Source organism: Pistacia vera, unplaced genomic scaffold (assembly GCF_008641045.1).
Source record: "Pistacia vera cultivar Batoury unplaced genomic scaffold, PisVer_v2 Contig170, whole genome shotgun sequence".
NCBI classification, from domain to species: domain Eukaryota; kingdom Viridiplantae; phylum Streptophyta; class Magnoliopsida; order Sapindales; family Anacardiaceae; genus Pistacia; species Pistacia vera.
In genome coordinates this window covers 395,233-423,118 of record NW_022195790.1, presented here as the reverse complement: position 1 = coordinate 423,118, position 27,886 = coordinate 395,233, and the positions used below count along the sequence as shown (strand labels likewise).

The window sequence follows — 27,886 nt, the reverse complement described above, 5'->3', positions numbered from 1 at the left end:
AGCTATTTCGAGGTCTAAAAAATTACAATGGGAGAAAGCAATTGAAGAAGAATTCAGTTCTCTTTCGAAGAATGAAACCTGGACATTAGTTGATAAACTTCAAGGTTGTAGAGTTGTCAAATGCAAGTGGATTTTCAAGAGAAAACCAGGCTTAACTCCCATTGAACCACATAAATATAAAGCTAGATTAGTTGCAAAGGGGTTTACACAAGTAGAGGGCATAGATTACAATGAAATCTTCTCTAGAGTGGTTAAACATATATCAATCAGGGTGTTGCTATCCCTTGTTGTCCAACCTTGAATTAGAGCAACTTGACGTAAAGACAGCCTTCTTGCATAGTGATTTGGAAGAAAATATTTTGATAGAGCAGCCTGAGGGATATAATGGTTCAGCAAGTAAAGTTTGCCTTCTTAAAAAATTATTATATGGCTTAAAACAATCTCCACGACAGTGGTACAAAAAGTTTGATTCTTTTATGCTTGAAATTGGCTTTAATAGATGCAATTTTGATAATTGTTTCTATTTTAAGAAAATTTCTGATTTGACACATATTTTTTTGTTATTGTATGTGGATGATATGCTGGTGGCTTGTCATGAAAAATCTGAGTTATCTTTGCTGAAGAAAATGCTGAATACCAAGTTTGAAATGAAAGAGTTGGGTCAAGCTCAAAAGATACTTGGCATTTCAGATATTAGAGATAGAGTTCATGAAAGTCTGAAGCTGGCTCAGCAAGATTATGCTGAAAAGATTCTACAGAAGTTCAATATGAAAGATGCAAAAGTTGCTCAAACACCTCTTGGCCAACACTTTAAGCTTTCTCATCATCAGAGTCTTCAAACTGAAGAAGAGAAGCTTGAAATGGCATTTGTTCCTTATGCAATGCAATTGCACTAGGTAGTTTAATGTAGCCTGATCTTGCATACTCAGTGAACCTTGTGAGCATATTCATGAGTAATCCAAGAAAGGTATTGTGTTGAAGTTTTTATGGATGCAGATTCTGCTAGTGATATTGACAAGAGGAAGTCCACTTCTGGTTTTATGTTTGTAATTTGGGGGAATTTTTGTTAGTTGGAAGTCTAAAGTACAACATATGGTCACATTATCCTCAACTGAATCTGAATATATGGCATTGACTGAGGCAGCAAAAGAAACTAAGTGGTTGAAGGGCTCTGTGAATGAGCTAGGTTTAGAACAAAGGGCAGTTGTTATTAACAGTGACAGTCAAAGTGCCATAAACCTATGTAAAAATCAAGTATTTCACAAAATAACTAAGCACATCGATGTTCGACTTCATTTCATTAGAGAAATTATTGAGAAGGGTGAAATCAAGATTGAAAAGGTGAAAGGTTCTCACAACCCAGCAGACATATTTACCAAACCTATGACTGCTAACAAACATAGGCTCTGCATGAGCCTCCTCCAAGTCGAGGAATGAACAACAAATTTCCAAAGCAATGTAAGGTGTCAAATCAAAAGCCAAGGTGGAGAATTATGGTGATATGGCTTATGACTTGCCACGGTGGAGTCAACTCTTTTATAAAGAGGTCAAAGAGAGCTTATGCGGCACTCTTTTGTGATAAAGATCAGATTTTTTTTATAAGAACCAGCTCCTCAATTTGTGTCTTTTGATCCGTGTCTTTTGCAACCACTTCATTCTCTCCTTACACCTCAATAGAAGCATGGGTATGAAAAAGATTCTAGGTTGTGGTTCATCTCACGGCTGTGGGGAAATCCAATACAGGTGGAGGCTGATCTTAGGAGTGACTCTTGTGTATAAATCAATCTTGTTAGCTGTGGAGAAAAAATAGAGCATTCATAGGGGAGCCTAGGGTTTCTATTCGGATGTGTTCTTTCTTTGTTTTCTTCTCTGTGTTGAAATTCTCTGTACATCTTGGAATTGTGATTAATGATATTCTATTTTGAGCCTTGGAGAGTGGATGTAGGCCGCAAAGCCAAACCACTATAAATCTGTTGTGTCTCTTACCTTTTGCTCTTTCATTTTGATTTATATGCTTTGAGTGATTTGGGTTAGAGTACTCTGATTTTCAGATCTGATTTGTCATTTTGATTCCATTATTAAGCCATTTGTGATAATTCTATAAATCCTAGAATCTTAACAAAGGTTAATTATGTATTTATTGTTAACATAATTATACATTCTAAAATATTAATTACTTTTACAATAATCAACTCCAAAATTTATAAGTTGACAATTAAATAATTTCATTAATACTTTTATGAAGTTAAATTTTTCAATAAAAAAATATACAATATACATAGAATCATTCTTTCTCTAGTCAGAACGTCCTGGTATAAGTTTTTCTAGACCATGTATATACTGATTGTAAAATATCATTTCAATCCAATATAATGAATCCAATGGTGAGTACGTGCATCCTGACACTGACAGAATTTATATCAGGACATTCTAATTAGAGAATGACTTTACAAGCATGAACGTATGGTTGAACTTATTTATTTATTTTTGTTAAAATAATCATAAAAGCAACATGAAAATATGTTATCATTCTTGCATCATGGATTCATGGTTGCACATAAAATATAAGAACCATACTTATATATCGTTTTAGAAAACTATCTGAAAATATATTTTTTTTAGATGAAAAATAAATGTCACATATAAACTGTGAATTATATTTATTTACTTATTTGTTATTATAATTATAATCCTGAAAATATAAACTTTGATTACAGATAATTTTCCATGATCCGGTTGAGGATAATTTTGAAATAATTTAATCATTTAGAAACATACCAAAAATAAATAAATGTCATAAAATCCCCTAAATAGTCATGCAATCTTTAAAAGAACAATCACAAAAATTGTTTATATACATATATATTTGAATTAATATTTTAGATTAGGTTATTTAAACTTTCGTCCTTAAGATTTGAAATATATTACACTTATCTCTAGTACTATAGGATACAAATAGTTTAGCCCGGTTAGGAGAAACTTTTCAATCAAAAATCTATAGTACCCTTATTTTCTAATTCTCATGTTAATAGAAATAAATAAAATATATATTTAAAAAAAAAAAAAAAAAGTATACAGTACACCTCTAAAAGAAGTTAAATTTTTCTTTTCTAAGAGTATAATTAATGTCCAAATATAATATAGATTATTTTCAGCAGATTATAAAATCTGCTTAATTTCACAATAATGCAACAATAAAAACATCATCTAATAATCACCGATCACAATTCTAAACACAAAAAATCATCAAAACTAAAACAAGAGTAACGCAAAAAAATTAAAACATCCCAACCTTTTATTTTATTTTACATTTTATTCATTCCCAATAATGCGTGAATAAGAAAATAGAGGTATTATGGACTTTTTATTTAAAAATCTCACTTGATTGTTGGTATGGTATTATATCTTATATGTATCATGAATTTTACATAATCAATAATGCGTGACAATTTTTGCTATTTGATTAAACTTAAAGGTTAAATCAAATAGTAAAATTGTCATTGAGATTTCAAAAAATAGTACAAATCTTTATGCTTTAATGAATAACTACCGAATTATCCTTCTGTCGTTTTGTCGTTTATTTTATTATCAAAACTTAATGGTAGAAAATTTTTGTTATTACTATAACTATAAGGGAATTTGTGTTATTAGTTATACTTATAGGAAATTATTGTAATTAACCATAATTAATTTATATATTAAAGTATTATAACATCAGATGCCTTATGAATTTTCGAAAATTAATAATTTATTTATTAGAATATTGTAAAGTGTTACATAATACAAAACAATCCATATATATATATATGGATAAAGATTTTTTTGCAAATATTAAACAGAATAAAGATTATATGAACAAGATGCTTAATTTAATCAATGGCATGTATTAATTTAGGTGGGAAAAAAATTAGCCAAAAATAGAGGGGGTTATATTAATTAACCAACTCTTCCAACACCATACGTCGATACACATATAACCAACATATCCAAATCAAATACCAAAACTACCTTCGTCCCTAACCTCCCAACACTTAAAAAAAAAACTTTATCCATTTTTAAACTTTCACAACATAAACAACACCATACCCAGAAGAAAAAAAAAAAAAAAAAAATCACGTCAACCCAGCTTTTGCACAATTCATTATCTAGTTTGCATAATTTTCCACGCTAACTGGTTAAATTGCACTACATGTAGTAATTTCATTTTCAAGGCCAACTCAACCTTAACACTTCTAAATATAATCAATCACAACAATACCCACCACAATATGACAATAACAACATCCATAAAAACTTAAAGAATCTCTAACGATTTCTTATTCAAGCAAAAAATTCGTTCAATTATCTAAATTTCATCGTTTAATTTCTTCTCCCACCAGAAAGTCTATGTATTTCAACAAATCTTGTCACTTTAATCAAGAATCTATAGCCATGATTGATGTTGCATCCTACCAAGAACCATAATTTATTTTCTCTTAAAGGATAGAATTTATTAATTAATATATGGATAAATTTGTCATTATAAAATTCATTAATAAGTGAGGTTTCTTTAGTCCATCAAGGATAGTGAGGTTTCTTTTTCCTATAAGGGGAGGGAGAATTGTAACACTCACATCGAGGTATGTAACTCTACTTATGTCTTAATACCCATAGTATTATGTATTCTAAGGTGAAATATTGAAAGCGTTGACATTTTCACTTTTCGCCGCGGCAAAGGAGTTTTGTTGCCGCGGCAATGAACTCATTGCCCAATTTGTGTGTCAGAAATTTTGAACTCCACCAAGGCAAAGAAACAAGTTCGCCGGGGTAAAGAATTCTCTAGAATTTTTGAGAAAAATCTAGAAAACTTGCTTAAGGGCAAAATGGTCATTCCACCCATAATTAGTTGAAAGTGTGGGGAGTGAAAAGAAGTAGAATGTAATGGAGAATGCAATGGAAATGAGGACATTATTGTAATTGACTAAAGGGCAAAGATGGAATTTCATCACCCACATCGAGGTATGTAACTCTACTTATGTCTTAATGCCCTTAGTATTATGTATTCTAAGGTGAAAGATTGAAAGAGTTGACATTTTCACTTTTTGCCACGGCAATGAACTCATTGTCCAATTTGTGTATCAGAAATTTCAGACTTCGCCGAGGCAAAGAAACAAGTTCTCTTGAATTTTTGATACCAAAAATGTAATAACTCTTTATAGCTAGTATACTTTGGGAAATATAAAGTGAAACTCACTAAATATGTCATAGAAAAACATATATGTATATAAGGTAGTGGGCCCAAAAAAATAACTTTACTTTATATACAAATCTCTATGTCAAGTAACAAAGTTACAAATATAAACACTTAGAACAATCAGACAGTGTTGCCTTTTTCCTCTGTTACCTGACGTTCCATCCGACCGCATCTCATCTAGTACCTGCAAAAACAGTAAAAGTAACGGAGTGAGCACTAATTGCTCAGTAAGTAAACCTACTATGCTACTCCGTCTTCCTCCGTCACTCATATTCTGAATTTCTTTCCTTACATCAAACTTCTCTATTCTTCTCTGCTCTTTTTAAAATTCTAGTTTCTCACTTACTGATATGTAAGCACAATTAGTAAAGCTAATTCTGGATAGTAGAAATGGCATAATGCATATGCACAAATGCATAGGAAATGCATTTTCTTTTATGTATTTCTGCTTTCTTATTCTATTTTCTTTCTTTTTCTGTGTTTCTCTTCTTTCTTTCTTTCTATTTCTCTTCTTTCTTACAATTCTTTTCTATTCTTTCTTTCTTACAATTCTTTCTTTCTTTCTTACTATCCTTTCTTTCTTTCTATTCTGGTTTGCCGATCGTACTCAGTTAAGGCATGGATTTGGAACCCTGGTCGTGTGAGTGTATTCTGAAATTCTTTCTGGGTACAGTCCTCATCCACATGCACTTCTAACGGATTGTATAAATTCTTCTTTCTACTCTGAGGCCGCTCACTAAAGGCAGTGTGCATGTGGGGCTATTCTGTTTCTTTGTCACTCATGGGCTCCCCATCGCAACAACCTTCTCTTCTCTTATCTTTCTTTTAAATAAGAATTCAGTTTCTTTTCTTTTCTTTAATAATTGAATCTATAATGAATTTTCTTTTCTTTCTTTCTCTTTGTTCTTTAATGTTCTCATATATGTATGAATGCATTTAGATGGGCTTATTCTTGTTATTCTTTCTAAATTCAAATGTTTAAATGCAAGAATGCAATATGGCATGTGGACATGTCATTCTCTACCATCTACAAACTCATATCAAAATAACAAGCTATCATATTTTTGCTGCACTTCACTTAGACATTTCATCAAACAATTTGTATGCACATACAAACACTAAAATGGCTACACTTCTACATCTCTCTCAAGCCACCAAAATTTGGAGCAAAACTCCCTAAAATCAACTTCAAACCTGGCCAGGAAATCACACTCTACAATTCTACAATTCTACTGCAATTCTTTCATAAGTCATCCAAACTTCCACCAAGTCACCACATACATACATATAAGAATCTCTCTACATAATTATTGCTCAAATCATAACTAGGGTTGGATTCACTTACCTTAGATGTGAGCAACACAAACACTTTAGTCTTCCCTTTGTACAACTCTCTTTCTCTTTAACCCTAAGTATATAAACCATAAGAATTCAACATTTTTAAAAAATTTAATCTCACATCTTAGTGCAAGAATCTTACCTTTGAATGCTTAAGATTGAAATTCCATCAAAAGTGAACAAATTCTATGGATTTCCTTGGAACGTCCTTGGAAAAATTTGAGAGTTTTGGGGGAGGAAGGTGGCATGAAAAGGGGTAGAAGTGGCTAGGGTTCATCTCTTGAACCCTTAATATCGCATAATATTATTTATGGGTTCCCATTTTACCCTTGCAAAAAAAAAAAAAAAATAGAACGCTTAGTTTGGTGAAAAAAAAATAATTGTTTGTTATAGACAATTTTCCTTTTTTTTTTTTTTTTTATTTAACGCTGATTTTAACAGTGATTTATATTAGTTTTGTATTATATATATATATATATTATATTTATATATATATATATATATATATATAAGTCGAGATATGTCTATAAAATTTAACAACTTCCATGAAAGATTCAAAAAATGAATTGAAATTGAAAGAAAAGGAAAAGGAAAAATTAATTGCACACAACCTCAAACAAAACAATTATACGTATATTTATTCGTAGATACAAGATAATAGTAACCATACATGTGTATTCTACTCTTCTTGCTCTAAAGTTTAGAGAAAAATCAAACGCTTAGCTCTGGTTTCCCGGTTGATTGTCGATTAAGGAGAAGCAGTAAAAAATCCATACGCCCTCCCCATCTATTTTGGACATTAAGAAAGATTAATTTTAATTTACTCAAATATCTCAGTCTTCAATTTAACATAAAAAGGAAAAACTTAAATACAATAGTGTCATCATTTTGATGTAATACCACTCTACATATTTACATAAAAATATCATATATAAATTGTGAATTACATTTTTGTATTTATTTGTTATTATAACAACAATAACAATAATAATAATAATAATCTCAAAACAACATAAAAACTTTCACCTTGATTTTACACAAAATTTGTGTTCATCATACTGATAGCCACTAATATCTAAAATATTAATTCAAAACTATGTAAATTATCACTAAATTCATTTTAAATATTTCAATGGAGAAATGATCAATTCTAGAAATTCATAATTTATACATAATAAACTTTAAAAGAAAATTGAATTTTTTCAATAATATAAAATAAAATAAAAAATCCCTTAAGAAAATTCTAAGTTTATGTCATATGGATATGGCAAAAATTAGAACTACACCCATTTATTATAGTAAAAATAAGACATTAACAATAGAGTAATCGTCTTTTTCCCACCCAATGTTTGCCTTAATGACACTTTCCCGCCCAAAAGAGTTTCAAAATACCACTTTTCCACCCAAAGTTAATATTTCGTTGTTACCCAAAGCCGATTACAGTCGATTCTAGCGGCAAAAATTCTTTCCGTCACCACTATTTGAACCTCCGGTCTCTTTTCTACAAAACTTCTCTCATTCTGAACCGTAATTTCTTGTTGATTGTCGGCCACTGCAAAGCTAAAGTTTCATGTTCTTAGCTAATTTCTCACTAATTTCGACGGCGAATATTCAATCGGTCACCACCATTCAATCCATCGGCCTCCACTCTACAAAATCTCTCTTATCCTAGCTCCTGGCCAAACATCGGTTGAGAAAGTGAAGTGTATTTTGTGTATTAATGAAATATAAACTTTGGGTAAAAAAGTGATATTTTAAAAAATTTTGGGTGGAACAAGTCATTAAGGCAAACCTTAGGTGGGAAAAAGTTGTTTACTCGTAATAATATTCTCAAAAGTCAAAACTAGACACAATTGGTTTTTTAGTTCATTCTAATATGTCAATCTTCGATTCAAAATTGAGACAACAATACAAGAAAAATGAAAAATTGAACGTATTTGATTTGTAATTTAAAAATAATTTTTACAAATCAAAATACAATTTAAAATTTTGAGTTGTATTTTAATATTTAAAAATTTATCCGATATAAAATGTTAAAATTGATTTTAAATTAAAAATTGTAGAAAATTGTGAAAAAGACTTTTAATCATTTTTTAATTTTACATTAGTTTTTTAGGATTGTATTTGAAAAATGTTTTTGAAAACAATTCTACTCATTTTTAGCAAACTCATTTTCATAAAATTTGTTGTATACCTTGTGTTGATGCTCGATTTTACACCAACGAACTTTTACGTGTATAATATCAATTGACTGTTCGATGCACGTGAAAATGGAATATAAGAAAAGTAAAATAGCTGTAGAGGGAGTTTTTAAGTGGTTCGGACGCTAAAATAGCAAGTCCTACGTCCACTGATTTGTATTGATATTAGTGGGTGTCAGGTCGCGGTCGCGAGTCGACTTACATCAGACGAAAAAGTCAAAGCAAAGTTTACAAGAGGGAGATTTCCGTTTGTTCTTTTGTTTTTTTTTGTATGTAAAATGGCCGAATCCCCTTAATGAAGGGGTCTTCCCTATTTTATACTGAATCGAAGCGTATAATCATCACTAAATCCGTGGTTTGGTGTAATTGTCAGTATATAATCTGGCTTTATGTCCCATTTCCCTTTTTCCAAGCTGACATCGCACGACTTGTTGCAGGAGAATGGACGCGTGTGGGCTCCACATCACTTGGCAGGTCTGACGTGTGCGTGCTGCTCTGACGGGAGCAGGTCGCCCTTCACGTGACTCTTCCCACGTCAGCCCTTTATTTCCTGGGGCACAACAGAAGCCCCCTAGTTTTTAAGGTTCGAAGGTCGGACCTTGGAAACTAAACTACGTCGGCGTTTTTACTCGCTCCGACCTGAATAGGAGGAGCTCGGTACAGAGCCCTGGCAAGCACGATTTTGCGCCGCTCTGCTGGAGCGACCTGACAATATTCACTTTAGCGACCTGGATCTGATGGACGCTTCTGTACGGATTCAATGAACTTGGTTTTATGCTGTCAGGCGATCTGCGCGCGTTAAAGCCTTTGTCAGGCTCATTAAATGCCTCGTGTGCTGAGTTGGCACCGTTTGACAGCGTTAGTGGCGCAGCGTAACCGAAACGACGTCCATTATCGCGTCATTTAATGCGACGTGGGGCGCATTTAATGCGGAGAGAGAGAGTGGGCTATCGTTTCAGTTCCAAGGGGTGGTAACCGTCGATTCGCAGCCCTCATATAAAAACTCACTTTTCTGATGAAGCCACCGAAACTTCTTTCGCTTCAAGTGGAAAACCTTCGCTCGTCAGGAACAGCTTTCTTCCGATCGGCGTTTTTCAGGCAAATCGAAACGAATGTCAGCAACAGCTTCGCGTGAGATAGAAGGAGGTTATTACTTTTGGACATTATATAGTCCTTTCTTCTCTTTTTTTTTTTTTTTTTTTTTTGGTTGTTGGTGGGACCAGTGGCGTGGGGTCTTCGCGTTTCACCGGGACACGACGCCGTTTGGTATTGAGCCGTGGACGCGGGCTCGAGTCGTTGATAGATTTTTGGAGTCTGGTCCATTATGGGCAACTACGAGAACACAAAAGGCTGATAATGAACGCGTCTGTCGATGTCGCAGGGGAATGGAACGGCGTCCACACCAGACCCGAGGAAGGAGCAGCTCGTCCTCGCGGGAAAGAGCCCCAGGGAAGCAACCCTCGATGTTAATCGGTTCTTACTTCGAGGAGTCGATAGAATAAAGGCGCAGTATGATATTCGCGCAGAGGTGTTCCTCCGACCATACCAGATCGTCGCGAGGCGCCCAGACACTGGCCTCGCCGCACACATCTAGAGGAGATCTTCAAGGGTGGGGAGGATTCCCTTCCATCTTTCATCAGGCGGTTCCTGGAAATTTCGGGATTCGCACCGATTGCATATGACACAAACGCGTATGTCATCGCTTGTGACGAGGAAACATCGCGTGTTGCTGAGAGCGGCTTGGGAGAGCCACGGCGGTAGAGCTCGGTGTCGCATATATTAAGAAGGTAGGGACAAGTGACTGTATACCTATCCCGCGACGTACCCTGCCGCGGGGTTACATAGGATCTACACCCCAGCAAGAGAGCGGGAGCCTTAGAGTCTAAGTTCTTCTTTTTCATGGACAACGGCTTATGCCGTTTTCAAGATCCAAGTAGGTTTTTTTATTGAGTTATTATATGCTCGCTGATCTGTAATAACGACGACTGCTTTGTTTTGCAGAGTTAATGAACGACCGACGACCGAGCAGTTCGTACTCGCTGACTCCGGACAAGTTGTATCTTTCGGGTACTGGACGAGCTAGTAGGCGACGCGAAGAAGCTTGGTGACTATGCGAACATTGCGAAAGCGGTTTTTTCAGCGAGCCACCGGGCACTCTTAGAACCGCTATGAAGGTAAGTTACTGGTTTCTTTCTGGTCGTTGAATGATTTCGTTTACTAACGATTCCTCGCGGAATGCAAAAGAGACGGATGCCCACCAAGGAGGTCGAGGCAAGTCCGTGCTCGCAGCCACCAGTTGTCTTTCCGCTCGAGGGAAGTCCGAGGAGGGGAGCTGACGCATGCTCGTGCTGTCCCCGCGCCACAGACGGTGCGAAAACGGCTCCAGATAGCCCAGCCCGCCTGGGCGCAAGGGGCAACCAAGGTCGGGACAGGCCGCTCAGGCACCGACTACTCGCCCAACGGAAGGCTCCGGCCAGAAGTCAAAAAGAGAAACGCAAATTCAGCCTGACGAGTCGGAGACAGAATCAGAGGGAGAGCCCTTAGGTCGCGCAGGGGTCCAGGAAGGTGGGTAAGGGGCGCTGTGGGCGAGGCAGGAGCAACGGAAGCGCACCTGTTAGATCGTTGGGGAGTCTGCACTGAGGCCAGATAACTGCGACGATATCGTTTATGGACCTGCTCGATTGCGGGCTATCGGAGTCATACAATGAGAAGTTGGACGAGTCGGCGCGAGCAGACTTTGTGCTCGTCAGTAAGAGTCGAGTCTCCCGATCAGAGCAGAGGGTAGAATAACCGGTACTTGGAAAATTGTTCGAATCCGGCATTTGTTGTCTAACACACTGGCGACAGAGATGCTTGATCGAGGGAATGGTAGAGAGGCTTGCGTGAGCCGAGAGTCAAGGAAGCCCACCCAGACGCTCCCCCCCTGGCACGACAGGGACTAGCGACCTGGAAGGGGAGGTCGCGAAAACTGAAGCAGAGCTGGAGTCCGCGAACGAAAGAGCACAAGCGTCGACAGGCGCGGACAGGTATCTGCACCAGAAAGATGCCGCCTTGCGATCAGTGGATTTCCAGAAGGCTGAGGTCGACCGACGTGCTGAGGAGATCAAAGAGATTCAAAGGACGACCGCCCGTTCTCACTAAGGAGGTCAACGAAAAGGACCAAGAACTGCGGCGACTTTCGAACGGGCTCAGCGGCTGAAGAAGCTAATGGGGCCTTCGAACAGGAAAGGCTGGCCCTTGAGGCCGAACTTCAGGAGGATCGGGAGAGGTCACACTGCACTGACTGTGGAAATGCAAAATCAATCTGAGGTGGATGGAGGAGAAAGCCGCGGATGGGCGATCGGGTCCATCTACGCCCTTTGCGCAAAGAATCCTGATTTGGACTTTCGACCTCGAATCTTTGGCAGGCGACTTGCGGATCATGGCCGAGGAGGAACAGGTGCCGCGGCCACCCAGAACCTGATCAGGGACCCGACCAGGCTGTGGGCTCGGTCGCAGGATCTTCCCGACCAGCCTTAGTGTTTAGAGAGTCGCTCCCTTTGTACCCGAGTCTTAAAACTTTTGTTATGACTTTCTTTGCAATTGAAGTTTACTTTTTAAAATATGCCCTATTTACAATTGTGGTTACCGAGGTGATTACATATAAACTTTGACATGCGAACAGAAACACATTCGAACTGTTTTAAGTAAACAAAGTACGCTTGAAAAAGAATTATCAAAAACTGAGTGAGTTTGGATTACTGATAGTAGGCCGAAGGTGCTCGGCGTTCCAACTCGGGGTACCTAGAGCCGTTCAATCTCTGAGAGTGGTAGCTCCCTGGTCTGATCACTTTGTCGACGTATGGACTCCTCCCAGTTAGGCCCTATACCCGCATTGGCTCTCTGGCCCCAAGGGAGAACTTCCTTTAGCACCAGGTCTCCGACCTGGAAGTCTCTTCGCCTGACCTTCGAGTCAAAGAAATTTTTGCTCGCTGTTGGTAGGCTGCTATCCTTAGGAAGCCTTGTGCGACGTTCTTCAATTAGATCCAAACTTGCTCTCAGAAGTGCTTCGTTGTCGTCCTCGTTGTACAGGTCCCTCCGAAGAGAACGGTCCCGACCTCGACCGGGATCATGGCTTCACTGCCATAGGTAATGAAAACGGGGTTTCCGAGGTGGAGGTCCTTGGAGTTGTCCTGTATGCCCATAAAACTTCGGGGAGGTCGTCAGCCCAATTTCCTGGCTGCCCCGAGCTTGGCCTTCAGAGTGTGCTTGATGGTCTTGTTGAGCTGCTTCAACTTGGCCATTCGCTTGCGGCCTGGCGACTGAGGCAAATTTCTGTGGATGCCCAGCTCGTTGCAGAACTGCTTGAACTCCTCATTATCGAATTGCTTCCAACTGAGTAAAGGTGGGAGGAATTCCGTAGCGGCACACTATGTTCTTGAAGACGAAGTCTTTTAATTCCTTCTGTGTGATCGTGGCCATGGCTCGGCTTCGACCCATTTTGTAAAGTAATCTACCGCGACACGGCGGTACTTGACCCTCCCTTTCCAACTGGCAGGGGCCGATAAGGTCGATCCCCCACATGGAAAACGCAGGGGCTTGACATAGTAACCAGCTCGTGAGAGGGTGCTCGCGGAATGTTCGCGAACCGCTGGCATTTGTCGCACTCTTGACGAAGTTGTGCGCATCTTCTTGGATTTGGGGCCAATAAATCCTCTACGAACAATCTTGTTTGCGAGAGATCGAGGTGCCGTGTGGTTGCCACAGATTCTTCATGAATTCCCGCATGATGTAGTCTGCTTCTCAATGGTTACACATCGGAGGAGAGGGGCACTGAATCCTCTCCTATATAGCTGATCCGATTAGTGTGAAGGAGCGACCTTACTCGTAGGACCTGCTTGACCTTGTCGTTAGGCAAGGTCCCGTCCTTGAGGTATTGTATAATGGGAGTCATCCGGAATCTGACTGAACCTCGTTCATGGCCTGTTCGGTCGGCTGATGGACGGAGCGTCGACAAAACGAACAGGAATGCTATCAAGGCCTTGGAGTCTAATGATGAGGCTATCTTCGCCAAGGCATCGCTATAGAGTTGCTCTCCTGGGGATCTGAGTGATTTTAAAGTGTCTGAACGCCCCAAAGAGGCCTTAGCTTTTTCCAAGTAGCGGACCATGTCCTTTTGGCTTGGTATCTCCTAGAATTTGGTTGACGACCAGCATGGAGTCGCTGTAGATACTGATCGTGGTTGCACCCATTTCTTTCGCGAGTCGCAACCCGACGAGCAGGGCTTCGTATTCGGACTCATTGTTGGTCGCCTTAAACCGAATCGGAGAATTCATGAACTCGAGCCCCCTCGGGGCTCACCAGGAGGAGAACCGCACGGCTCTTTTGTTTGATGACCCGTCGACTAGAGGTTCCAGGTCGATAGGTCTTGAATAGTTTCTTGCCCGACTTCGCTGGACTGCTGCTCGCTTGGGGATAGGAGAACCCGAGATGAAGTTGCAAAGCTGCCTTTGATGGTTGACCTGGGCATATACTTTAGGTCGAACTGGCCTCGCTCCATGGCCCATTTGAGCACTTTTGAGGCCTCGGTTCTGGAGGACCTGCCTGAGGGGGTAACTCGTCCTTACATTGATCGTATGGGCATGGAAGTAAGTGCGAGCTTCCTGGACGCGATCAGCAGGGCGAAAGCTAATCGCTCCATTTCCGGATACCGCATCTCGGCATCCGATAGACGTTTACTTGCATAATAAATGGCCACTGAGCTTTCTTCTTCCCGTATTAAGCAGTGCACTGACGCGAACTGAGACACGGACAGATAAACGAGCAGGATTTCCTGTGGAAGAAGTTTAGAGAGAAGAGGTGGCTTCCTAGATGTCTTTTATACTCTGGAATGCTGCTGCATTCGGAAGTCCATTCGAATTTCTTATTGGCTTCAGAACGTTGAAAGATGGTAAACAGCGGTCGGTTAGCCTTGATATGAAGCGATGATGCCGCTATTCGCCGTTAGACTCATGACCTGCTTTTTGCTGGTCGGGGTCTCCAATACGAGCAGAGCTCGAATCTTTTGGGGTTCACTTCTATGCCCCGCTGGTTGACCATATACCCCAGGAATTTTCCTGACGAATAACCGAATGAACATTTGAGAGGGTTCAGCTTCATTCTGTAGAGTCGGAGTATGTCAAACATTTCTGCGAGGTGCTTGATATGTTTGAGGCGACCTGGGACTAACCAGCATGTCGTCTACTAGACCTCCATTGTCCTCCGATCTGGTCGGAGAACATTCAGTTGACCAAACCTCTGATAGGTCGCACCCGCATTCTTGAGGCCGAAGGGCATTACCTTGTAGCAGTATAGCCCCCTATCCTGTGATGAAGGTCGTATGCTCCTCATCTGGCTTATGCATCGGGATTTGATTGTATCCCGAGTAAGCATCCCGAAGCTTAAGTCCGTGCCCCGAGGTGGCGTTACGAGCTGGTCAATTTGGCAGGGGGAGAAACTGTCTTTCGGGAAGCTTTGTTCAGGTCACTGAAGTCTACGCAGGTTCGACCTTACGTTCGGCTTCTTTACCAGGAGGATGGATTGGCGCCAGGTCGGGTAGAGAGCTTCGCGGATAGATCCATTTCGGAGAAGGTTCTCCACTTCGGATTTTAGCGTGGCGTACCGCTCTGGATCCATCGCCCTTCTTCTTTGGCGCACCGGCTAGCTTCAATGCTAACGTTCAGGGAATGGCAGATAAAGTCCGGGCGATCCCGACCATGTCAGCGGGCGACCAGGCGAACACATCAAGTTTCTCTCAAGAAGTTCACCAGCGTAAGCGAGCTGGGGACGGAGACAGCTCCGATCTTTAGCATTCGGCTCGGCTCCTTCGGATCAACTGACTTAGACAGATCCTCAAACGGGCCGCCGGGGGGATTCCTGAATTCGTGGATCTATATTATCCTCTGCTGGACCGGGCTATGGCTCGATCCGGCAGATGTCATGCCTGAAGGGGCGCGCACCGCAAATGCCCTTCCCCTGTCGCATTTGGACGCTTTTAGGAGCATTCGCGTGATGCACTTTGCGACCCGCTTACCTCCCCGATCCCCGACGTGGTGGGGAACTTCATCTGAGATGATAGATGGAAGTAAATGCTTAAAGGTTCTCAGTAGAGGTCGCCCTAGGATACATTGAAGGCCGAGGGCAGTCATACGACCAGGAACTCTGTAACCCTAGTCACCTCGTCGTAGTCGCGAGCGTGACTGGGGAGGATGTTCGCTGGGGAAAGTGATCCCCTGTAAAAACCGTTTATAGAGGCATCGAAGCTGGCTTCAGGTCGCCCGACCCGGTTCATTCTATCGAAAGCGACTTGAACAGAATGTTCACCAGCGCTCCGTCGTCACAAGCATCCTGAGACATTATGACACCCAATCAGGGTGGTGGTACCAGAGCGTCCGTACGGATGATGTAAGCGAGCTGCCTCCTTCAGAAGGTGATTGGTTCTTCCTTCTGGCTTTCTGAGGTCGTGCGATGTGTCATGACACTGATCGGGTCATGATGCGTTCCTAGCATAACTGTCCTGCGCCCCCCGCGTGTTCCAGCGAGGTGCGGACCTCCGAAAATCAGGTTCACACTGCTGTACCCGCGCGATCACGACGCTGTTCCTTCGCTCCCCTTGGTTTTCTTTTGGAGAGTCGTCAAGTACTCCTTGAAGTGCCCCTTCTTGATAAGTTCTTCAATAGCCTGCTTTAGGGCTGGCACTCATTAGTGTGATGCCCGTTATCCCGATGATACGACAGTATTTCTTGCTGTTCCTGGCCGGCGCAGGAGTTTCATGGGTTCGGTTCAGAGCAGGTGGCTTCCTCGGACTTGTCGAGGATCGCAGATAGGACACATTCAGTGGGGTGTATTGGGCCCTGTCACGATCGTGACGGGGGACAGGAGCATAGGTTTTTCTGCTCGTAGCGGGGTCTTCCCTTTTCGCTAATCGCATTGTCTCCTTTGCGATCAGCTCGCCTGTATCTCCCGACCGACATGCTGCTAGAGGTGCCGTGATCGCGACGGCGAAGTGCGCCAGGAATTTCTATTCGGAGATGCTTTTCGCCAGGTTGTAGAAATCTGGGGAGGGAAATATCGTCTCAGAGCTGCAGTTCCTTCCACAGGTCGGTTTGGGCGGGCGAACTCCGGCTATTATAAGAGTTCGGATGGAATCTTCGGGGCGTGAGCACCCTTGTTGAGTTCCCTGTGGAAGCGGTCAACATAAGACTGCAGGGATTCGTTCTTTCTTGCCTTATGTTGCTGAGGTAGCTCAAAGGCATGAAAATTTCCGATGGCTTGGAAATGCCGGAGAAGTCGCGCTCATCTGAGGCCACGAACTGATCGAACCCGTTTGGAGCGACCTTAACCAACGTTTGGCGTGAGAGGTCGCGTCACAAGCCAAACATCGGCATTTCGCAAGGCGAGACCTGGTGGAGCTCCATCAGGTCGTTGAAACATACAAAGGTCCTGCGGATCATAGTTTCCATCAAACGGCCGCATGTCTGGCATCTGAACCCTGTGGAATGGGGCAGCTTGCAATCAGGGGAAAATGGGGATGTAGAGACGACCTGTGTCTGGTCGTTTTGCTGCTCTAGCCTGTCCAGAGCTCGCTGCAGCTCCTCAATTTGCGGTAATGGAGCCAATTGGGGTTGTTTTCACCCGTGCGAGCCCTCCCTTCTCGGTTGCGGTTCAGGACCGTCCGGAGATCGGATTCCTCCTCGCCTCGGCCGGCATTCCGGCCGCACTCGACACATGCTGGCTATGGGCATGTGAAACGACGGGTTGTGAGGGGCACTTTCAAGACCTCGCGGTGGTACGAACCCGCCCCGCGAGGTGTGATAACCTCCCGCATAGCGATCGGGATGCTCTGCTGGTGGTGATCGGGACCACATGCCCAGCATTTTTGCTTGGGTTTGCTGCATCGTGGCATGGGACAGCTCGGGGTCATCTCTCGCCAAGTCTCAGCTTTGCTGATAGTTGCTCAGGGGCCACCTGGTATCCCGGCCCTTGGGAACCCGTAGGCTTATTTACCACTGTTTACCCTTGCGCTTACGCGTGCAGTGCGCGGCACGGGCTATCGCCTTTGCCGCGCTTTCGCGCGACCTGCAGGCGTTTTTGGCGGTTGTACGGCTCTGGCTGTCGTGGATGACATGCCATGGTCCAGACGGTCCAACCTCTGGTGACTGTCTGGAGAGATTATTAAACCTCTCCAGGTAACTCCTGATGGCAGGGTCCAGTTGCGGGGCTGTTGGGGTATTTTCCCAGCGATTTGGAGATAGAGGGATGTTGGAGGGGTGTCCCTCTGGCCAGGGGGACTCCTTCTGCATGCTGGTTCCCTTGCTCAGGTTCAGATTGGCGCCATTGTAGCTGTAAGACAGTAGGTCAAAGATTCTCCTGATGAAGGGTAGACACTAGATCAGCCCTCCTTCTAGCGCCAAACTGTGATGCTCGATTTTACAACCAACGAACTTTTACGTGTATAATATCAATTGACTGTTCGATGCACGTGAAAATGGAATATAAGAAAAGTAAAATAGCTGTAGAGGGAGTTTTTAAGTGGTTCGGACGCTAAAATGCAAGTCTACGTCCACTGATTTGTATTGTATTAGTGGGTGTCAGGGCGCGGTCGCGAGTCCACTTACATCAGACGAAAAGTCAAAGCAAAGTTTACAAGGGGAGATTTCCGTTTGTTCTTTTTTTTTTTTTTTTGTATGTAAATGCCGAATCCCCTTATGAAGGGGTCTTCCTATTTTATACTGAATCGAAGCGTATAATCATCACTAAATCGTGGTTTGGTGTAATTGTCAGTACATTAATATGGATTTATGTCCCATTTCCCTTTTTCCAAGCTGACATCGCACGACTTGTTGCAGGAGAATGGACGCGTGTGGGCTCCACATCACTTGGCAGGTCTGACGTGTGCGTGCTGCTCTGACGGGAGCAGGTCGCCCTTCACGTGACTTTCCCACGTCAGCCCTTTATTTCCTGGGGCACAACACCTTGTTTTAAAAAACAAATAATTGCATTTAAATTCTATATCTAACTGACCCTTGTATATAATATTGTCGTTATTTTAATGTAATATTAATACCACTCTGCATTTTATAAAAATGTATATATCATAAATTAACTATGAATTGGATTTACGTCTTTTTTTTTTTTTTTTTTTTTTTGTTATTATAATAATACAAAAAGCTACATGAAATTTTACACTTTGACTGCACATAAAATCTAAAATAAAGAATTATATAATATAATTATACATAATATAAATGATTTAACATAATTTATTAAAATAAGGTTAATTATGTATTAATTGTTAACAAAATTATACGTTCTAAAATATTAATTATTTTTACAATAATTAACTCCAAAATTTATAAGTTGACAATTAAAATAATTTCATTAAAACTTTTATGAAGTTAAATTTTTCAATAAAAAAATATACAATATACATGGAATAATTCAATAATGCTAGGTTTGCAACCTTTTTTTACAACATTCTCTCAAAATCATCGACGCAGCAATTCATCATTGGTCAATTCGTAAATAATTAGGTGAGATCCATTTACAAGTTGACCAATGACAAATTGTTACGTCGAAGATTGTGAGAAAATGTTATGAAATTATGTTGTAGACCTAGTATTACTCTGAATAATTCTTTAGTCAGAACGTCCTGATATAAGTTTATCTGAACCATGCATATACTAGATTGTAAAATATCATTTTAGTCTAATATAATGAATCCAATGATAAATACATATATCCTCACACTAACAAAATTTATATCAGGACATTTTAGCTAGAGATTGACTTTACAAACATGAATATATAGTTAAACACTTGAACTTCTTCATTTATTTATTTTTGTTAAAATAATGATAAAAGCAACATGAAAAAAATGTATCATTCTTACAGAGTAATATTATGTACACTAACCAATGTATACTAATCTAAGTACTACATTAAAAATTTGAAATTTTTTTTTTTTTTTTTAGAAAATTTCAAATTTTCAATGTTAGTACTTGGATTAATACATATTGGTTAATACACATAGTTCTCGATAAAATATAAGAACTATACTTATATATAATTTAAGAAAACTATCCCAATTTTTTTTTTAATATACATTTAATTAATTTCATTCTCACTTTGAGAAATCACAAAATCCCAATCAATTTTTAAAAAACTATCAAATATACCCCTATTTATGAATTTTTTTACTCTTTTAAGAGATATTTAAAAATCTCCAAAAATCACTAGAACGCTTGAGACTTGGCGATCGCTTGAGGCGGATTAAATTAACACATATATACCCCTTAAAACACAAGTTAAAATAATCTATACAAACAATGGAAAAGTCATTAATAGCAGTCCAAAATTATGCAACTAGAGATTGTATAAACAAGATGATTAACTTAATCGAAATTTTGCCAAGAAACTTGCAACAAGCAAAATAAAAATAATTCATTAATTTTAACTAAATAAAATATTTCCAACTGCATAAACGGTTAGAAGTGCATAAAAAGATAAAGGGGATACAAATTCTACATTTTTATTGTAGCAGCAAAAAAGAACTTGATTCTGCTATTATATACAAGAAGTTGTAAATCTTCTTTTGGGTATATATGCATATAACATAATGAGCAAGAAAGCGGCAAAGTTTACGAAGAACAAGAAAGCATACAAACACCAGGTCGATATGCCCAGGCTGGGGGCAGGCGCGCATATTTTTCCATTCCAGGTTGCTCATCGTATGGTTGTTCCATGATCTTGAGAAGCCTTTGAACTTCTGAGAAATCGCCTTGCTCAGCTACGTCAATAGCGCTCTGGCATAAATAGTTTCTGAGAACGTATTTGGGGTTCACTGAATCCATGGACACCTTCCTTTCCTCGTCTGAGATGCCACTAGAAGCCAGCTGTGGAAGCAAGGAGAAATTAGATGTTGGCTTCGCATTAATGAACTAACAGGTCTACATATTTCGAAAAGCCACGTTTGCCCAAAATAAAGGGATTTGTATGTGCCATGAAAGCTGAAAATGAGCACTCGAAACTGAAAAGTGCAGCATGATCCAAAGGTTTCCAACTTCCAAACAAAATTTTTTGTAAAATTGCCAACACAAGGAGGAAAATGATTCAAACATCTCATCATCAGGGAAATGAAGATGAAAAAGGATAAAAAAATGTTTCATTTTACCTAGAAAAAATTCATTAGATATAACACAATTTCAATATTGGTTGTAAAAACCTTACAAAAACATATATATTCAAATAGACAAAAGCTGTATTTTACCTCGTGAATATAGGATTGCACCCAGCTGATCCATGCCTCCTTCCGCTCCTTGCCAATATCTAGCAAAGCAGCCTTCAGTGGAACTAACAACTCACCCTCTGGAATGCTGGTATCAGCTTTGAGGTTGGATAGTAACCGGAAGAAATTTGTGTAATCAACTTTATCAACAGCCAAGTTGTTAAGAAGTTTACTGATCAGCTGTTTATTGTACTTTGGGAGACCAAGTTTCTTCGTCATAATAGCTTGATACTCGTCCATGAATTTTGTTCCATATCTGTAACAAGCCAAAGCATGCATGCATCTGTCATCAACTGCCCACTACAGAACAAAGGCGGCTTTTAAGAGGAAGACAGGATCAACTAAAAGATACCTTTCCATGGCGTAATTTGACTCTTTATCATCTATCAGCTTGGCAGCTGATAGAGTTGAGGCGAATTGTGCAATATTCCACAAGCCAATATCGGGCTGATTAGCAAAACAGTATCTTCTTCCTGGAAGATCCGTAGTATTTGGGGTATAACTTGGATCAAAAGCATCCAAAAACCCAAACGGACCATAATCAATAGTGAGACCCAAAATGCTCATATTGTCCGTATTCAGCACACCGTGAGTAAAACCAACACCCTGCCATCTTGCAACCAAGGAAGCGGTACGCTCAGCAATCTCCACTATCCATGCTGATGTAATCCAGGAAAAAATAAAAAGATCAGAAAAAAGTTAAAGTTGTACCCAAAGTATGTCCAGAAATAATCAATGCACTTGCAAAAACCCATATATAAAAAGGTGGATCTAATGGTAGATGAGAGAAGAAGAGTTTGTTGACAAAAAGTGAGCACACAATCAGTTTTAGCATTATAAGCTGCAGTAAATGGCATGCAGCTAATATTGAAAGTTAAGAACATTTAAAGTTAACATCACAACGTGAACCTGGCTACCTGCCTCAAACAGAGCCTTCATTTTTCCCGATAGGAAACAAAAGAACTTCCATTTGTTACATCAAAGAAGAAAATGGATAAATGCAGACACTCTCCAACCAGTCATGAGCCCCCTATTTCAGTTCAAAGTAGCTCATAATTTATGTATAAATTCTTTCCTAATTTCACCCGGAACTTATAGGGATCACATAGTGAAAGTAAGTCCATCCCAATCAATTCCAAATCTATAAAACCAGAGATAGGACCAGGAATGCTGGTCACTAAATGATTATCCTAAATAAGCATAAGAGTTTCATCCAGTGAGAACAACCAATCCATAGCCGTATTAACTGAAATTGTGCTTTAAAACCTTCGAAAGAGCACAAAGACATTAAAGACATCCAGAAATTAGAAGGATGGACACATAAATTTCAAAAACGGACCTACTCCATTTGCAGTCCAAATTTTTCAGCCATTTGAAAGAGGAATTGCATTTCACAAACAATCATCTTGAACACTATATTGGCATCTATGCCACAATATAGTTACTCATATTAACATAGTTACCTGCATACTTGTTTGAAGTTAGGTCAACAACAGAATGATCTTCATCACCTAAGCTAAAAGATAAGCTATCGCTTTTACTCATATTCTCAATATGGGGGAAATGATGTCTAATTGCATAGTCTGCCAAAGCACGGACAATATCAAAGTCCTCTTTTCCTCTAGAAGCATGTATTTGATATGAACCAAAGCGCAGAAAAGATTGAGCAACTCTGCAAACAATTGCACCAGGTTCTTCCTTTGGATTGCCACTGCATGAAAAGAGACAGAGAACCATTATCAAAACCAGCATATATCGTACACTAACATCTATAATGATTAATAAAACATTATTTAAATGGCCAAGATTTTGCAAGTCCGGGTAAACTTTAATATAGGCTTAAATCAACCTATTGCAAAAGATAACCAAAATGTCATAATACTTATTCTTAAGGATACTAAAACCACTGGCTATTTCAATTGTTCCAACAGAAACTAAATTTGCACTCATAATGCAGCTTGACCATGCCTAAACTATTTCAATTCTCTACCAAAAATCTTTATTGGACATTACATTATTGAATTTAGGAAATTATATAGCCTTATGGTCGGAAACATATCACACAAAAGTAACCATTTAACAACATACTCATCATAATTAAAACCCTGTTAGTTTCAGGACATACTCATAAAACATGTCTCGAGTAACATATTTTCCTGTTGTCACAAGACAAAGTGCACGAGTTGTAGGGATTCCTAGAAAGTGCATTGCTTCACTGCAAAGAAATTCCCTAATGCTACTACGCAGTACAGCAAGGCCATCGGCAAACCGGCTATATGGAGTCTTCCCAGCACCTTTAAGCTGTAATTCCCACCTTTCAGACTTTGAATTTATAATCTCTCCAAGAGTAATTGCCCGACCATCACCCAGCTGACCAGCCCACATACCAAATTGATGTCCTCCATAACATTGAGCATATGGCATTCTGTGATAGGGAAGAGATCAATTATGAACAACACAAGTATCACAAAGGATATGGGAGTGCAAAAGACATGAATAGAAAAACTTACGCTCCCACCAAAGGAGAAGCCCCAGAAAAGAAGAGGGGAAAATCTGGTCTCTCAAATCTGAGATCATAAAGAAAGTTTTACAATTAGTCCAAGAGATAATGAGACACCATACATCCGAAAAATAAATTAAAACAAAAAGGCAAAGATCTACATGAATTAAGTGTTGAAAATGTGGAAACTGGAGGTTTCAGAAGCATGGTAAGCAATACTCTTGTGCTTAGTAGTTTGCAGTAAATTGAGAGCTAAAAACAACATGAATTCAAATCATATCATAGAAAAACTACTTAAAGTGTCTTCACTTTGAAACGATAGAATTACCTCCAGATTAGCCTTACGATAATATATGAGTATGTACAAAAAAATAAAAAAAATAAAAAAAAATTATAAAATTTCAGGTATTTGTGTTCTATCATAATATCCAGAAATTATATGCTAAAAAGTAATTCTCGACAAGAGCAAACACTAAAAGGCTTATCTGTGGAATCACAATTTCGTAGTTAAAAAGATGGTTAGTTACCAAGATTATAGTTACTGTTAATCCTTTGACTGTAACATATAGAAAGGCTAACAAAAGACTGAATACAAGACTATCAAAAGTCATTTTTTTATCTATTAAAGCTTCAAAGAAAAAATTTGGTGGCTTCAGCTTCTAACATCCATCATTTTAGAAACAACATGAACTTGCCAAGAATGTGAGAGAAGAAAAGACTCACTCTTTAGGATCCAACTCAAGCAACTGAGCAACTGATTCTGACCCAGCAACAAGCTGAGGATTCTCTACTTCAGCTGATGGAGAAACTTTCGTATAACAAGCATGCAACACCTATAAATTATAAAATTGAAGAAAGTGGATCAAAATATATTGACGACGTCGAATCAGTCAGTACAGAACTAGATTGTACAATGATGTAAAACCTCAAATCAACAACCTTCTTATCACATCACCTCAAGCTAAAAATAAAAAAAGACAACAATATTTCATTCATTTCAACATTCCGCAACTTTAGCACACAAACACAACAACAAAGTCAACAAATCAACAACCTTATTATCTCATCAAAACCAATGTTTTATAGATGGAATTTTCCTTATCTTAAGATGTACATTCTTATTAAACCCAAACAACCACACCTCCTCTTTTAACAAATTCGATTAACAAAAGATTCACCTTTGGTTAAATCCCATTTAAACAAACACATCTTTACCCTTCTTCAACCCAAATGTAAGTTCCACCAACAAAAAGATCATTTTCGCTATCTTTAATTACCCCTTTTGATCTCCCAGAATCCTCGACTGTTACAACAAATTCAACACCTGAGACTACTAGCAAACTCTAGAACCTTGTTAATATAAAATAAATAAATAAAACCAGCAGGATATAATATCCACACCATGGCCTTAATTTTAACAGAAAATATTTAGATTTTCTAGCTCATCAAACTCCATATCACACCCGTAAAGTTCACAGCTTTACAATTTAAGTTCAGACTTTAACCAAAACAAACAACACCACCACATAAACAAATGTCCATTTTAACAGAAAAAATTTGGACTTTCTAGCTCACCAAACACCATATCACACCCATAAAATTCAAACTCCAAACTTTAACTTGAAAAACCAACAACACTACACTAATAAAAATATTAAAAACAATAAGTTAATAAAAACAAAAAAAAAAAATTGGCCTTGATTTTAACAAAAAAGAAGTAAATTTCTAGCTCATCAAACACCAGATAACACCAATAAAATTCGCGACTTCACAATGCAAGCTCCAAACTGTAACTTAAAAAACCCACAACAAAACACTTATAAAGACATTTACAACAATAAATCTACAAAATAAAAATACAACCTTCAATTTAACAGAAAATATTTAGATTTTCTAGCTCATCAAACTCAATATCACATCCACAAAGTTCATAAACTCTAACTTCGAAATACAACACCACCACACTAATAATGATAATTAACAACAACAAATCAATAAAAATAAACATATGACACTACTTTTTACAGAAAATTCTTAGATTTTTTAGCTCACAAAATGCCATATCAAACCCATAAAGTTCATTAATTTACAATTCATGCTCCAATATTTCACTTCAAAATGCAACACTACCACACTAATAATGATATTAATAACAACAAATCAATAAAAATAAATAAAATGGCCTCTAATTCTAACAGAAAATTCTTAGATTTTCTAGCTCACCAAACACCATATCAAACCCATAAAATTCATAACTTTACAATTCAAGCTCTAAACTTTCACTTCAAAATACAACACAAACACACTAATAATGATATTAACAACAACAAATCAATAAAAATAAACAAATGGCTATCATTCTAACCAAATAAATTCTTAGATTTTCTAGATCACCAAACACCATACCAAATGCATAAAGTTCATGACTTTGCAACTCAAGTTCCAAACTTTCACTTCAAAATACAACACCACCACACTAACAATGATATTAACAACAAATTAATAAAAATAAATAAATGGCTCTCATTCTAACAGCTTGTATTTTCTGGCTCACCAAACACCACATCAAACCCATAACGTTCATGACTTTACCACTGAAGCCCCAAACTTTAACTTAAAAAACCAACACCAAACACAACTAAAGACATTAACAAAAAGAAATTAACGAAAAAAAAAAAAGGAAAAACCATACACATAAAAAAAATTAAAATTCCAAAAATTAAAAATAAAACTAACCTCACGTGGAAGTATATCAGTCCTAGGATCACCAGGCAACTCTCTGACAAACGAGTGGTCCCAATTCAGATCTTCGAGTTTCAACTTAACCTTATTCGCATCACCGTCACGGCTGCCATCCAAGCTCTGATTCTTCAAATCATGCGTCACGGAGTCGACGGACGCAGCCGCAGGTGGTGAACTCGACTCCATGTGAACACAACTACTCCTACTACTAAAACTAAAACTACTGCCGCGTCGGCTGACGTGGCATGCGAGGGAGGAAGGGCAGAACGGTAATTTGAGGAAGCGAGGAGATTGGGTCTGGCGGAGGAAGCGGAGAGAAGAAGAAGCGAGTGATGGTTTTGGTGAGATATGAGAAAGAGAAAGAAGAAGCATTTTTTTTTTCTTTTCTTTTTTTCTTTTTTCTTTTTTTAGGCAAAAAGATTAATTAATTAATTAAAATGAAGGAAATTAAAAAAAGGGAAAAGGGAAAAATGGGGTTTGAGAAGTGATTTTCAGAAAAGCGCTTTTGACTTTTTTTTTGGCTTTTTTATGGGGTTTTGTTTGGTCGGTTCGCTGATTGGGGAGGATTAGGAGTTTTGTGTGGACGGTCTAACGGGTATAGAATACGTGAGCAAGTACGTTTCACACGTGTCAATTTTTTTTAAAGACTTTGTACTTTTTTAAATATTAAATATATTTTTAGTATATTTAGAAAATTAAATTAAATTTCCGAATAGTTATTAGGAAACTGTATTTTCATAAATTCATTGTCAAGAATATTAAGTTTTGCTTAAAATGATCACTCATCGTGATTAATTGGGTATAAGAATTTTTTATAGTAAATCCTTGCGTGTGTAGTCTATTTTGTAGTAAACGCTGCTTGTTTCATAATTGCGAAATTCTAATTTTTATGGATTATTAAGGTTTCGTTTGGTTGGATATTGGGAATACTACTTTTAGTATTCTCAAAAAAGTTAAACAGTAAAATACCAAAAAACTCACAATATTATTCAACTTTTTTTAAATCTTCTAAATTTGTTATTCAACTTTTTTTAAACCTTCTAAATTTCTAACTTTATTCAACTTTATTCATAATTGCGAAATTATTTTGTTTAAATTTGAAGTTTTACTAAAATCTTTTAACAGGATTAAAAGGTTAATATGTTTTTTAGAAGTTGAATTGATAGAATTGTTAATAAAATTTAAAATTAAGTTGATAAAATTTCTAAACCAAAGGATACTTACTACACAAATAACTAAACACACAAGAGTTTGCCATAAAAAAAAATAAAAATAAAAAACCTTGAAAATAGTATCGTAAAACTAAGTAAAAAAATAAAGATAATTTATTTTATTTTAAAATTTCAAGAAAAGATAAGGGAAAAATCATGCCGATATCTAAGACGTTGATGGTCATGGACACTTGTCTGGATGTGGTATGTATTGGCTAGATCTAAATCAAATTGGGAGCGGCCCAAGCAAACACCTGCCACGGTGCCACCCCTAACATTGGCTTAGGAAATAGGAATCACTAATCAGCCAACATCTACGACCGTCTCTCATAATTTTCGGCTTGACAATTTGCCACT

General features: G+C 38.6%; 1 protein-coding gene across 1 annotated transcript; it reads right to left on the bottom strand.

Annotated features, from left to right (window-relative positions):
• Positions 1–20,303: 20,303 nt before the first annotated feature.
• Positions 20,304–26,504, bottom strand: LOC116125744 (protein adenylyltransferase SelO). The gene is made up of 8 exons (XM_031411461.1): positions 26,313–26,504; positions 24,300–24,409; positions 23,587–23,643; positions 23,202–23,501; positions 22,540–22,787; positions 21,429–21,735; positions 21,059–21,332; positions 20,304–20,684 (listed from the first exon to the last, which is right to left on the bottom strand). Exons 1-8 carry the CDS (start codon positions 26,502–26,504, stop codon positions 20,430–20,432), a joined length of 1,743 nt encoding a protein of 580 aa, XP_031267321.1. The 3' UTR covers positions 20,304–20,429.
• Between the last annotated feature and the right edge of the window lie 1,382 nt (positions 26,505–27,886).

Coding starts and splice junctions, on each gene's coding strand:
- LOC116125744 (XM_031411461.1), bottom strand. CDS start 26,504: ATGGAGTCGAGTTCACCACCTGCGGCTGCGTCCGTCGACTCCGTGACG. Junction 21,736..22,539: donor AACTTCAAACAAGTATGCAG/GTAACTATGTTA, acceptor GGATTACATCAG/CATGGATAGTGGAGATTGCT. Junction 20,685..21,058: donor TGCAATCCTATATTCACGAG/GTAAAATACAGC, acceptor TTGCTTCCACAG/CTGGCTTCTAGTGGCATCTC.